Source organism: Cyprinodon tularosa, unplaced genomic scaffold (genome assembly GCF_016077235.1).
Source record: "Cyprinodon tularosa strain WSP-4 unplaced genomic scaffold, ASM1607723v1 ctg7, whole genome shotgun sequence".
Classification (NCBI taxonomy): Eukaryota; Metazoa; Chordata; class Actinopteri; order Cyprinodontiformes; family Cyprinodontidae; genus Cyprinodon; species Cyprinodon tularosa.
This window is the reverse complement of record NW_024039451.1, coordinates 5,025,304-5,040,461: the sequence shown is the minus strand read 5'-3', so window position 1 is coordinate 5,040,461 and position 15,158 is coordinate 5,025,304. Positions and strand designations below refer to the sequence as shown.

At 36.3% G+C, this 15,158-nt stretch overlaps 1 protein-coding gene across 2 annotated transcripts; it reads right to left on the bottom strand.

Moving 5' to 3' along the window:
- Positions 1-10,817: 10,817 nt before the first annotated feature.
- Positions 10,818-13,173, bottom strand: LOC119772069 (N-acetyllactosaminide beta-1,3-N-acetylglucosaminyltransferase 2). Of its 2 annotated transcripts, XM_038268352.1 has the most exons (3): positions 12,961-13,173; positions 12,714-12,815; positions 10,818-12,622 (listed from the first exon to the last, which is right to left on the bottom strand). In XM_038268352.1, the coding sequence occupies exon 3, from the start codon at positions 12,601-12,603 to the stop codon at positions 11,260-11,262; it is 1,344 nt and encodes a 447-aa protein (XP_038124280.1). In that variant the 5' UTR covers positions 12,604-12,622; positions 12,714-12,815; positions 12,961-13,173; the 3' UTR covers positions 10,818-11,259. The 2 variants fall into 2 exon arrangements, with proteins under 2 accessions (XP_038124280.1, XP_038124279.1); XM_038268351.1 differs by lacking the exon at positions 12,714-12,815.
- Between the last annotated feature and the right edge of the window lie 1,985 nt (positions 13,174-15,158).

Sequence of the window (15,158 nt, the reverse complement as noted above, 5' to 3'; positions counted from 1 at the left end):
AACATCATTTTATGTTGAAGCATGAGAGTTGGTATAACCCTTCCTCAAAACCACCTGATTGTCACAGCTAAACACCCCTTTTAGTATCCACTATATTTTTTTATTTCCTAACCATAATTCAACACAAAGTTTTACAAATTTTGCACATTTTGCCAAATTTGCCGTGTCCGTTAAAAAATATTTTCTACAAAAACAGCTCTAACACATCGTTCCCCTATCTGTCCTGAAATAAAAAGTGAAAGCATGACATCAGTACACCTAATTATGCCAGAATTATAGCCGTTTGTTCAGCACAAGATCGCACATGTGATAAAGCAAAGGATAATAAGGCGAGACAGTGGCTGCCTGTCCCAAACTGTTTGATGTACCTGGTACATGTCATCATCAAACCTGTCTAGCACTCACCTTGAAGGAATATTGTTCGTATCGTGTGGTTTAGCCGTGCGGCTAGTTTGTTCGGAGGCATGTAATCGGTTAAATATCCAACTAAAAATCTTTGAGAAAGACCCCCTTTTTTGCATCGCTACCATAGCAACCTCATTTTTCGTACAAACATGAGAGCTGGTATAATCAGTCCTCAAAGCCAGCTGATTGTAACAGTTAAACATCCATACCAGTATCTACTATACTTTTTTTTTATTAACCATAATTCAACACAAAGTTTTACTAATTTTGCACATTTGCTCTTTTTTCACATTGTACTTTGTTGTGATTTCTGTAATGTTCAATGCTCATCCAGGGTGGAAGCCACATTAACTCTGGTGCATAGCGGTCACTACAGTGGACAGATATTAGAAGTCATTGTTTCCTAAATGCAGTGGTTTGTTTGGTGGTATTGCATATCAGTCCTTAGATGGCTCTCTACTGCTCCCCTCCACTGAAGTTAATTCAGTGGCAAGTTGTTGTAACTACAAGTTAATGTCATCGGAGTCCAAGATGGCCGGAAGACAGACACACTCAATGACCTCTCCTGGAATATCCTCTCAATCCTTCTATTCTCGGAGAATCCTAGAGGTAAAAAAAGTATGCTGACATGCAGGAGTTTCTAGGTAACAATATTATTAACTTAGTTTGGAAAACTTTATTTCACGCAAGTAGGAAATTGTGATTAACCATGTGTCCAACACAGTGGACATCATGCATTGCTGACTATATTTTTAACATGAGTCATGTAGTTGATTTATCTATCATTATAACTGTTTTGCTTCCAATTAAATTCATTTTGAGTATAACTATGTTAGTTTTAAAAATATAATTTTTTATGCTGATCATTTGTAGTTTGTGTTAGTAAAATTATAATTTTCTCATACTTTTAGACCACAAGTGCAGCAAAGAATAAGGAAAACTATAGAATAGTTGAGGAAATTCCCTCTGACTCCTCTGATGATGAGTATACTGACAGCAGTGATGAGCAGTGGCTGCCAGAGAACACTAGAAATATTGGAGATAAGGATGGTGAAGGAGATGCAGACAGTCAAGATGCTGAAAGTCAAGATGATGAGGGCCAGGATGATGAAGGACAGGATGCAGAGGGAGCAATATGAGGGAGCTGAGGAAAATGTCCACATGGTACCTGCTCAGAGAAATGTTCACAAGGGCCATAACTGCACTCAACCCCGCAAATATGTCTGGAAAGTCCACAATAACTTTGAGGGCGACTTTCCACCTTTTCAAATTTTTTGATGCGGTCCGGGGTGTAAACACTGTATATCTGATATGCAGAGTGGTGGAAGACCGGTGGGGCTCCACTGCCTCCAGTCTGAAGACACCATGACTTGAAAGATGGTTTTATAAACACAAACATACAAAGATAAAATTATTGCTTTGCACTGATCATTTAATTGGCGGAAAGACTATGCTTTTATTTATGGACAATATAACGAATGAAAATATTTTGCTGTTTTTTTAATGCTATTATTTATGGGCACTTTATCAAATAAAAGCATTTTGTATTTTCACTTTTTTTAAATGAACTGTAATGTCATAGAATAGAATATACATTATTGGCCCCTAGGGGACATCTGTTATCTGCTTGTATGTGGAGGTGGGATTCTCGGCTTTTAACACAACCTGCTGAAACAGTCAGCATGGAGGATATTGGAGTGCTTTACAAACACTTAGAAAGAGCAGCTTAAGCATTTTGCCCTTTCTTTACCTAGTGGCTATGTTACTGTCAGGGTTTTTATTTACTAAAGGGGGGATAAACACCACTCAGTAAAATAGAGAAATGTCAACCTTTGCATATGCAAATTTAATATACAACATTGTTTTGAAAAGCATTCATTCCACTTAGGAAGCAAGATTGGGAATATTTTCTGAGACAATAACACATTTTACATACAAGTGACTTTCTTATATAGAGTCTCCAATAGAGGGCGCTAGGCCGCCGCCCCTCTGACCCAATGACCTTGATTAAGACAAACAAAAATGTAATTATAAAATGTAAATATTTCAGAATATATTATTATATTTTTTTAGATTTGCAAGATAAATATTTAATCTTTAATGATGAGTAAGTGACGGATTGGTGACGTATTTCCGCCGCAAAAATTTTTGCCCATGGGTGCGTTCGAATTCATTGGCTGGTTCCAAGGTAGACCGTGTCCTACCTGAACTGGCTCCTTCGAAGTCCGTGAAACGTTTTAGGTAATGTTTTATAGTTTTTTTGGTATAATTATTGATCTAAATGGGTTGCTCTGTCCGCTAATGGCATGTTTTAGAGTCTATACTCCAGTTAACAATTAATCAATTACTAAATTAGTTGAGGATTATTTCAATAATCAAGTAATCGTGAAAGTTAAAAAAAAAAACCTCCCTTCGTCCTCCAACCCCTTTCACTTTTCCCTCTTTAGCTTTCTTTAGCCGTAGTTACAGATTTTGAAGTTAGTTTTACATCCGATATAATTACTATCTAACAAAACACAATTTTCAAATAGCAGAGGCACGAACTTGTCTGCTTTCCGAAAAAGCTCCGTAAAGACTGTTCTACTCCGTCATTCTCCTTTCCGCTTGTTCTGTTCTCATGAGTCTGCTCTGTCCTGAGAGATAAGCAGAAAGGAGAGATACAGGAGGAACCTTTGAAATCTTTAACTGTTGCAAACAAAAGAATGTAAGAGAGCCTCATTGTCCATGCCATTACTTAATGCTGTAGCAACAACAACCTTCTTTAAAGAAATGAACAATGCGAAAATGATGAATGCACAGGCAACAAAATTATGAAAAATGTCTGCATGTTCACCCTTTTTTTTTCATTAAAATGATTTGCTCTTAGCAGTAGTGTCTGTTTATTTGAATTCATATATTGAGATTGTACAGACTTTTAGGATATTTGATTTTGATAAAGGCTAATATTTGTTTTATTGCAAGTTTTTTTTTTTCTTTTGAACAAACCTTTTTTATCAGGTATATATATATTTTTAATCTTCTTTTTCAGTTTTTATTAATTTCATTTTTTAACAAATTTATGGCCTCAGTTAGGCTCAATAGAGCAGCATATAGTGTTAAGCAAGTGTAATTTGAGGGGTAATTTTTCCAGCAACTTGCTTGTTTTCTTTGTTTATTTTTTTTTTTAATTTATGGTAAGACTAAGGGCCAACCTTACTACTAGCCCTATTTTTCTTTAGAGTTAGACAACTTTTATTGTCATTTTTTTTATATAAAATGACAATAAGATAAAATAAATTTTGTTTTGCTGGTGAAGATTCTCAGTCATCCAAGTCATAGTCATTCCAAAAAAGGTAAAAAACAATAAACTGTGGATTGTGTTTTTTTTTTACAGCTTTCGGAACATTTCCATACTATAAAGTTCAGCTGTGATCAAATGTAAACAGTGGAAAAACATGGTGCAGCAATACTCCTAAAGTTTGTGTGTTCCTCTGTAAGAAACTAATATATCAATAGAAAAAGTGAGGCTCTTATTGGTGTGCCACTTTGTTAATCTAAGCTGTGTGTAAAGCCTGAGGTTTTACAACCTTCTGACATGTTTTTTGTTTGATTACTGTTCTGCCCTCACTAAGTGTTGTTCTCTTAAACAAACGCTCAGCTATACAGAAAGCTAAACACCCTCTTAATCAAAATCCAAGAAGCAGGCTGGTGTGTTGAGTTGGATGGTTTAATGAGGATAGAGTCTGAAACTGTTGACAAAAATTAATCAAAACCAATAAATGTTTGATCATTATACAATATAACAAAGTAAAGCCATGTATACCCGAACATCAAATAATATTTATCCACCAAACTACTGCTCAGCCAAAATCAAGTGAAATTTAGCCGATCTAGATGCATTTCAAATAAGTCTGTTTGACTCAGTAATAAAATATATTGGTTCATTATAATTTCATGAAAATAATACATTCTCTCTGTATACTGTTAACACAGTAATGGTGCAGCAAAAGCAATATTATTCAACCTGTGATTATTAAGATTAGAAAGAGAGAAAAAAATCCAGGTTTTCTTTTCTGTTTTGTTGTTATGCATTTGTCAAACTGTATTTTGGAGGAGTTGGGGAGCTTCTGCCGGAAACCTAAAAGCTTTTCCCCCTTTTCTTGAACTCACAAACGGAAACGTAATGTTACAGATAGTTACAACTTTAGCTCCTCTTGGCCAGTAGGTGGCACCCTCACACCTTTAGCAAACTTTGAACTTACCAGTACAGATGGAAATATCCAATCCTTGCATGGCTTCTGAGCCTCTTTGCTTTCTACATTTGCAAAAGCTTGACTAATGTTGACCATGTTTGCTTTGTTTCTTTTTTTTTTAATCTGCTTTAATGTTAGATATGTAAGGCTTAAAAGAAGCAGATATTGCCATGATATTATAGGGCAGCTTTAAAACAGGCTTAAATATGACTAAGCACATTCTACATCAGATGGAGCTTATAAACACATTCTGAGTGTCTCCTTTTACAGTAGGTGCTGTCTCCTTTGAAGACCATGTTTATTGACTATGTCCTGCTAAAGGCTTTTCAAGTTTAAGAATCCTCCTAAGACTCTTTCAAGTACAGCCAACAAATGCATCTTGTATTTGTTGGATTTGAAGGATGCATCATGAGTGTCCTTCATTGTCCAGCATTTAATATGCCCTCTAGGACCTCAAACACATTTTTTTAGGCAAGAATGTAGGATTGTTAAATTTATCTAATCGGTTTACTTAGATTCTTTTTCATAAAATAAAAATAAATAAATAAAAAAGCAGCGTTTCTCAATGCCAGCTTACCTCGGCAGCTGTCGGTCAACCAAGTGGTCTACACTCCCTCTCCTGGATAAAGCAGTATATCACCAGCTCAACATGTTCACCCTATCAATAGGTAAAGCTGTTGGGTGGAAGTAAAACACATAACTTGTTCAGATAAAATTAAAAGATTCATGTTTGTTTTACTTTTGCGGCAGTTGTTTTAAGGATTATAAACATAAAAAACCTAAACATCTGAGCAAATAGCCATGATTCAACCAAATGTATTTAATTTATCCCAAATATATAACCTTGTTATATTGCTTAATAAGGTTGGGCAACAATATATTAAGTAGATACCACCATTTTTGTCCGGGCCTGTTTTATGTATTTTTTTTTCTCAAACCACTCTATTGAAGCATGGTTGAGAAACAATGCCTCCCATTAGTTTATTTTCTTAGTATTGTTATTCATTATTAGTTTTGTAATATTTAAGCTATTTCTGTGTCCATGGTGGCTTTTTAACCATTTTATCCAGGTGTACACTACCGTTCAAAAGTTTGGGGTCACCCAAACAATTTTGTGTTTTCCTGAAAAGTCACACTTATTCACCACCATACGTTGTGAAATGAATAGAAAAATAGAGTCAAGACATTGAGAAGGTTAGAAATAATGTTTTGCATTTGAAATAAGATTATTTTTAAATCAACCTTTGCTTTCGTCAAAGAATCCTCCATTTGCAGCAATTACAACATTGCAGACCTTTGGCATTCTAGCTGTTAATTTGTTAAGGTAATCTGGAGAAATTGCACCCCAAGCTTCCAGAAGCAGCTCCCACAAGTTGGATTGGTTGGATAGACACTTCTTGTGTATCATATGGTCAAGCTACTCCCACAACAGCTCAATGGGGTTCAGATCTGGTGACTGTGCTGGCCACTCCATTACCGATAGAATACCACCTACCTGCTTCTGCTCTAAATAGTTCTTGCACAATTTGGAGGTGTGTTTAGGGTCATTGTCCTGTTGTAGGATGAAATTGGCTCCAATCAAGCGCTGTCCACTGGGTATGGCATGGCGTTGCAAAATGGAGTGATAGCCTTCCTTATTAAGAATCCCTTTTACCCTGTACAAATCTCCCACCTTACCAGCACCAAAGCAACCCCAGACCATCACATGACCTCCACCATGCTTAACAGATGGCGTCAGGCATTCTTCCAGCATCTTTTCATTTGTTCTGCATCTCACAAACGTTCTCTTTTATGTGATGCAAACACCTCAAACTTGGATTCATCCATCCACAACACTTTTTTCCAGTCTTCCTCTGTCCGATGTCTGTGTTCTTTTTCCCTTCTTAATCTTTTTCTTTTATTGGCCAGTCTCAGATATGGCTTTTTCTTTGCCACTCTGCCCTGAAGCCCAGACTCCCGCAGCCGCCTCTTCACTGTAGATGTTGACACTCGTGTTTTGCGGGTACTATTTAATGAAGATGCCAGTTGGCGACCTGTGAGGCATCTGTTTCTCAAACTAGAGACTCTAATGTACTTATCTTCTTGCTCAGTTGTGCAACACGGCATCCCAATTCTTTTTCTACTCTGGATAGAGCCTGTTTGTCCTGTCCTCTGAAGGGAGTAGTACACACCGTTGTAGGAAATCTTAAATTTCTTAGCAATTTCTCGCATGGAATAGCCTTCATTCCTAAGAACAAGAACAGACTGTCGAGTTTCAGATGAAAGTTCTCTTTTTCTGGCCATTTTGAGCGTTTAATTGACCCCACAAATGTGATGCTCCAGAAACTCAATCTGCTCAAAGGAAGCTCAGTTTTGTAGCTTCTGTAACAAGCTAAACTGTTTTCAGATGTGTGAACATTACTGAACAATGAGCAAACACATTGTACCATTAGAACACTGTAGTGATACTTGCTGGAAATGGGCCTCTATACACCAATGTAGATATTGCATCAAAAACCAGACATTTGCTGCTAGAATAGTCATTTACCACATTAGCAATGTATAGAGTGTATTTCATTAAAGTAAAGACTAGTTTAAAGTTATCTTCATTGAAAAGTACAGTGCTTTTCCTTCAAAAATAAGGACATTTTAGTGACCCCAAACTTTTGAACAGCAGTGTATATGTATACCGTATATATATATCTTTATACTTATTTTCCTTACTGTATATATATTTAATTTCCTGTTCACAACACATCTTAAGGCACTTTACAGAGACAATTCAACAAGATCATAGTCTTATTTCTATCAAAGGAAAACCAGCTGATTGCATCGACCCTTTGACTTGAAAGCAATCCCTCACCCGAAGCATGCATGTAGTGACAATTGAGAGGAAAACTTGCTTTTAACAGGAAAAAAACTCCAGTACTCTGACTGTGTAACTCAGTTAAACTATCCATGTAAAGTGCTTTGAGATGGCATGTTGTGAATTCTCTATAATTAATCAAAATCGAATTAAATTAATTAATCCATCCGTACATTTTCTGTCACGCTTATCCCAGCTCGGGTTGCGAGGGGTGCTGGTGCCTATCTCTAGCTATCTACAGGTGAGAGGTGGGGTACACCCTGGACTGTTAACCCTCCATCGCAGGGCAACACATAGACAAACAACCATTCATGCACACACTCACACCTAAGGAGAATTTAGAGAAGCCAATCAACCTAACAGTCATGTTTTTCTGACTGTAGGAGGAAGCTGGAGTACCCGGAGAGAACCCACGCATGCTCAGGGAGAACATGCAAACTCCATGCAGAAAGATCCCGGCCTGGGGATCGAACCCGAAACCTTCTTGCTGCAGGGTAAGGCTTAAAATAACTTGTAATTAATCAAATCAAATTATTTTAAATAATATAACTTTAATCAGTGTTAGACACTGCATTAATAAATGAAGAATCCTCTAAGATTATTTATATTATGGTAGCACTGTGTTCCTACAGCATGATGGTTTCAGATTTTAATCATAGCCTTCTTTTCACATTCTGCCAGTGCATTTGTGGCTACTTTGGCTTCCTTCCACACTCCAAATGACTGTAAGACTAATTGGTATTTAAAAATGGCCAAATGTCACTGAAAGCATATTTTAAACCCCCTATTGAATTTAGGCATTATCTAAACTGTCTATCTCCTATACTGCAGTTATTCTTATTTGATTGTTCAAGTCCCGAAAAGGAAACACTTTGCAAACTAAACAAATAAAGAAAATTGTGTTACATGTGTCCCTAGCTTCTTGCCTTTTGTTTTAGTTTTCTCCTGAGTGTTTATCAGCTCAGTGATGCTTCTACTCTGGTCATTAGATGGACTTTTATCTCTTGAGTGCATTACTTCAACCCCACTGTCTGCATATTAGTACAGTGATCAATAGTTATGGCTAGACTAGTATGGTATTTAATATCACAGAGACAGAGAGATTGAGGAGAGTGGAGGTGCAAAGACAGCATTTTTATAGCTTTGAACCAGGAAATTGTTTTGATCCAATTATGGAAATTTGTCAGAAAAGACAGAGAACTAGAAGCAGTGTAAAAAATAAAAATAAAGGGGCATCTTAAAATCCCAATGTAAGAAGCATTTTATTCTAAATAATTCTTTCTTCAAAAACGATTTCACACTATTCCAAAGCAAAGACAAAATGAAGACTCCCTTTTCTTGTATTTTCCTCTTACCAGCATCTGTTACCATCGACTCATAAAAGATGAACAGACAGAACCAAATCAAATTATTTCTTCACTCCAGAAAGCTTCAAAAGCCTTAAAACAGCAAAGATAAAAGTGTCTAACATAAACAATTGTGAATGTTAGAAATAAGACACACTGTTTTAAAGATTATAGTAGTATGTATAGAAATATAATCTATTAAAAGTGGAGGAGGCTAGAGTAGAAAGTGTACTACTAGTAGTACTATAACATTTTTTCTACACAGGTTAAAAAAAAAGTAGTCTTCCAAGAAACAACTCAAGTAAGATTAAATCAGTACTTGGTTCTGGTTAATTATAAGCGCGTAACATCTGATTTGCTGTTTCAAATTAAATAGATCAGGACTTCCATAAGGTCCATTAAGATCATCAACCCTCAAAAATAACAATGCAACAGACTGGTGACCCCCAACAATGTATTTTACACTCATTTACTTTATATTATCTATATATATAGCGAGAGAGTCAAGTAATTCATTTTTAAGTACATTTATTTTGTAAAATTGCTGTTCATAATTTCTGTCAATAATTTTAAATGTTTTTATTTATTTATTTATTTATTTATTTATTTATTTATTGAATGGGGTATTAAATTATTCATTTTTTCATTTTACAATTTAATGGAACAATAGCAAATTGCAAAATGCATAAAATGCATAACAATATTTGTTTTAGAAAATGAAATAAATGTTATATCTATTTATTTTATTAACATTTATATGTTCATGATAGATTTTGGTCCTCCATAAACGATCCTTCAGGGGGTCCCGTCCCCTATGTAGGGAACCCCTGTTACAGACAGAGATTTATGGGCAAGTGGTATTTCAAAGTCATGAAATAAAGTTCTAAAATTCAAATAAATAACATGATTACAAAATAACAAATAACAGGATTACAAAATAACAAACTGGGACAGACGAAAAACTTTTCCAGATTAATTGTTTTAAACATAATCTTATAAAACCAATCCTAACTGTAGGTAATGCAAAGTTTATGAAAGGTTAAAGAAGATCTTGCTTTAATATCTGCTTAGGTACTTTGAATTCACCTGCTCACAAAAACTGTGGGTGGAGTAACCAGAGAGTTTACTCAGGAAAGGGTAGCGATACGCTCATATGATTATTATTTAATTAATAGTTAAAAGCAAGACAAATTACAACCATTATTACAATTGCATTTTCTTTTAAAAGTTGCTTAGGTAACTGGAACTAGTTACTTTCCTCTGATTTGTAGTCCCCACATGTCTCCATGTTGTCGGAGAAAACTAATTTGCAACTTTAGCCTCTTTTTAAAGACAAGTAATTAAATGAATATATCAAAGAACAAATATGCATTGTGCACCAAGTGAAGTGCCCTGGTTACCATGGTCTTTTTTTTTTTACATAAATGTTCTGTTAGCTTTTTAAGGGCTAAATTTCACCATTAGGGTACCACAATAAATCAAACATAAGTTCAGTAGATAAATTTAATTTAAAATTTAAATTTATTGTATTTTTTTCAAATAACAGAATCACAATGACAGTTAGACATATAGTCCCACAAATATATTATTTAATGTTCCTTAGAAAATGTTTTTTGTTGTCAACAACAAGGTTAGAGTTATTTCAACTTGTATATATGGCCCTTTTACTTACTAATAGGTGAACTTTAATGACCTTAAATTTACTTCATTTAACCCATCCTCTTGGGGAGCAGTGGGCTGCCATTGTGGGGTGCCCAGGGAGCACTGTGGGGTTAAGGGCCTTGCTCAGAGACCCAGAGTGGCAGTCTGTGGGAGTATATAATACTCCCACAGACTGCTATATATATATATATATATAAAATACATACTATATATATATATATATATATATATATATATATATATATATATATATATATATATATATATATATATATATATATATATATATATAGTATGTATTTTTTTTAATAATCTGAACCTGTGAGCATATTTTTTTTTCTTGTTAGAATTTATTAAAACTCGATGTTTCACTTAATCTAATGCATCTTTAAAGGTCCTAAATGTTTATTTTATATTTATGCCTGTGTGGAGAAATCTTTCCATAAGCACAAATATATCCATCTACCGTATATTTATCTTCCTAAGATAGTAAAGTAATATTGTTTTAAATAGCGCAAAACTGCATAATCAATCAGGAAACAGGAGTTCAATGTGTGCTATTGCTTTGTAAAACTACTGTAATAAAGTACCCTTTGAGGTAGATGAGTCTCCTAATGGGAGTAACATATTTTCTCCACAGGAAAGGTTGATTAAAGGTGACCTTACCATGCACTGCCAGCTGGCCACAGTGTGTAATTTCTTTTCAAATTTGTGTAGTGGCCGCAGTCGTCTGGTACTTACTGAATCTTATTTGCTTTGCAAATGAGACTCAGCATTGAGCAGGCAGGTTTTTGAGCTGTTTCCACAGGGTCAGCATTTCCTTTGGATTCCGTCTGTGAACAAGCAGAACAGATCTATACGCACATGGATTGTTCCTGTCTGTAGCAGGGAGATCAAATGTTAAGAAGCCCGGGTGGTGAATTGGAGAGAGCCCGAGTCTGTTCAGGCACATGCCCAGGTACACATCATCAATTGGGAAAAGGCGAACCCTTTCAGACACCTCTTGCAAACGTAAAGCAAGTGAACCTGAATACACCACCCCTCCTCCGCCAGCGTAGGGTGGGTACACACCTTTGTAAAAACTTTCAGGTATGTAGTATTTCACCGAGGGCTCTCGGTTCGGCATCGCATTGCTGATCACATCACCAACAAACAAATTCATGTCAGTTTCATTGGTATATGTCCTCCAAAGGTTATGTTCTTCCAGCTTGTTTTGCAAGTAATCTAGTAGGGCATCTGTTCGAACAAAAACATCGTCATCCCCTTTGAAGACAAAAGCGGCAGTAGGGCAGTACTGTTGGAGCCATTTCCAGAGAAGCAAGTCTTTCAAGGTCAAATTAAAGAATGTGTCTCTGAAATCCCACTGAAGAATATCCCCATACTTCTCGTTCTCAAGCTCCAAAAGGTTATTCAGGTCTGGGTATGGACCTGTGCTTGAGTCCTGCCTTCCAAGTAAGAAAACCGTGCGTACTAGACCCCCTTTTTTATTGAACTCGCCCCTCACCAGCCCGCTCCGCCCCCATGTTTCACGTATGGCCTGTCGGTTTTCGAAGTTCCCAATTTGCGATTTAATTGCAATGAGAAGCATAAAAGACCCCACATCAGTGCTGTCATTGTTCCTCTGACACATATCAGGCTGATTGATAAGAAGGGGGTAATCCCTGCAGTGCATTGACTTGATAAATGCCCTGATTTGCTCTGGCATGCTGTTTAAGTCATTAACACGAGGAACTGAACACTTGTGTGACATGCAGTCAGACATACATTTGTCCTCAATTTGTGCAAAAGGCTGACCATTAGGCCTTCTCTGCATCCCAGTCATGTTTCCTCTTAATATTGGATTGTGCTGACGGTCCCAGGTGTGCTGCAACTGGTTCCACAGTGCGCTTTCCTCCAGTCGAAGGTTCCAGAAAGGGCCAGTCGGATGAGAGGCCAAAGCGGAGGAATTGGCAGAAATCCCTGGAGCAATGTAGTGAATTGTTATTTTTGGGGGTGCATAGGAGATGGTGACAAATATGGTCACCATGATGTAAATCACAAGATGGCCAGTCATCATACATGGCAGTAGGCACATACACAGTAATCTCCCATTGCATTTGCAGCATTTTCCCATTGTTTTACAAGACAAATACCTGCAAGAAGAAAAAGTATCTTGTCATGTTTTATATCATCAAAACAGACAGCTTTATATCATATCTCCCCTAACACAAAACACTGTAGTACCATGGATCAGATTTAACGCACAGGAGCTTCTGTCTCCGTGGTGACAATCCAGCGGGGGTTATTATCTGTTCTTGTTTGCACTCAGTACCTCATCTTTAATACCTGAGCCCCAGAGGAAAATATAATATAAAATGCAACCCCTTTTCTTTCATTTGACATGTAAATTTTCCTTTCTACGCTTACTTTGTCACATATTTCAATTCTTGACAGGAGATGAAAGATAAAGCTTTATATACATGTTACTTACAAATGGTTGAAATCTTGCTGGTTGAGCTGACAAAGATTAAACAGAAAGGTGACGTCCAGTCTCCTATCTTCAGTTATCTTATATAATTATAAGCCAGCGATTTCGGATCCAACCTGTTGAACATCATTTACATCCACAACAGGACATCCTCTAACTGTACATCCAACAAGTGTTTCTCTATTGCCTTGCCAGAGGAAACTAAGCAACGCATCCCAGGTGAAGCAACCTGTGTGGAATGAGCATGCGCCTCTTTGACTGCTCATTAAATAATGAGAGAGAAAAAAACACCCAGGGGAGGGGTATATTATCTTTAGCGGACAGTGGTTGCTTTCACAGTGATTTCTCAGAAGGAGATTTTGATTTGCATCCATGTGCTGCTGGGGAATATTTGCATGGTTCCAAGCAAAATGGCCTGCTAAACATGCTTGGCCGTCTATGCGTTCTGTTGTGATTTATGAAATGTGAAGCATATTTACCTGAGGTTACAGAAGTGTATATGAAAATACACTACAGTGATTTGCAAAATTAGCCATCCCTCATTGTCTCTTTAACATTCTTGTATTTTCTATGACCAAAACCTTGCTCATAGAAGATACAGGAATTTGGTTATAGAAATGAAAACTTCCTAAAGAGGACTTTGGTCTGTTAAGCAACAGTCCCATTCTTCTACCTCTTAGTTCATGTAAGACACTTCTTACATAATCCCTGATTTGGGAATGGCTCCTCAAATGGAATGTGATAGCTATAGCCATGTATAGAAAAGAATAGAATTAAACTTTATTGTCATTACATTGTTGCAAGTACAAAGCAACAAAATTCAGTCCCTGCATTTAACCCATCCTTTTGAGGAGCAATGGGCTGTCATTGTGTGGTATCCGGGGAGCAGTGTGGGGGTTAAGGGTCTTGCTCAGGGACCCAGAGTGGCAGTCTTCGGGGGTGGAGCTTGAACTCAGAACCTCTGGGATCCAAGCGCAATGCCCTAATTTCCTGGCTATCTCTATGGGTTAGACCAGGGGTGCTCTGATCCAGTCCTCAAGAGCTTCTTCCATTTTTAACATACCTGAATCAAATGAGTGGCTCGTTACCTTGCCTCTGCTGGGCTAAATGAGGGGACTGAGCCTTTCAACTGAGGTGTGTTAGAGAAGAGATGTATCTGAAAGTTACTGGTAGCTCTTGAGGACTTGACTTGAGTGCCCCTGAGTTCAACATATGGTTACCTCAGATTCCACCTACAATCCACCTTTGTGAATCTCCCCCTAACTCTTGAATGGGCTTTACATAACAACCCCTGTTACTATGGTATTTTAACCCTTTTTGCCCTGTGTGTGTTTTGTCTTGTAAAAAACCACTCTTTTTCTTTGATCAAAACTTTACAATAAAGAAACTTTATTAGCACATTGTCAACATCAAACTTCTTTATTAATGACCGTTTATTGGCCTACCTTTTTCTTAAAGGCGTGAATGTGGCTTAAATCACCAGCCTTCTACCTATTTGTGTAGAACATAAAATAATATAGCGGTATGGAAAAACATACATATTATTGTTACCATAGAAAATTCACATTTTTTATAGATGCTGACTTTGTGACTTCAATTTTTGGTAACTAAAGTAAAAGCTTAAAATACATGTAGAATATAATATGATTTCACTCTTTTCAGTTGAATTGCAAATAATTAAGCACATTTTTGATTAAAATCTATTTTATTGAGCTATATTAAAAACTATGATGCATGAGAAAATTCCCTCCTGAAAAAAATAAAACAAAAAATAAAGAATAAAGCAAACTTTTGATTACAATCTATTTTATTGTGCTATATTAAAAACTATGATGGATGAGTAAAATGTTTTCCTGTCAAAAGAAAGTAAAAAATTATCATAATGTTGTTTTCCAGTATGCAAAAACATACTTATTATTGTTGCCATATTAAATTAACTTTTTTTTTTTTTACAGGTGCTGACTTTGTAACTTCAATTTTTGGTACTTAAAGCAAAAGCTTAAAATACAATTAAAATATAATACGATTTCACTCTTTCAAATTGAACTGCAAATAATAAAGCAAACTTTGAAGGTGTTCTCTGATGCATAATAAAATTTCCTCCTGACAAAGAAAACATAATGTTGTTTTCCAGCCTAAGCATGACGGATGTATATTTGAACCAATAGAAAGAAGAGTTGTTAACTTCTAATTAGCGGATT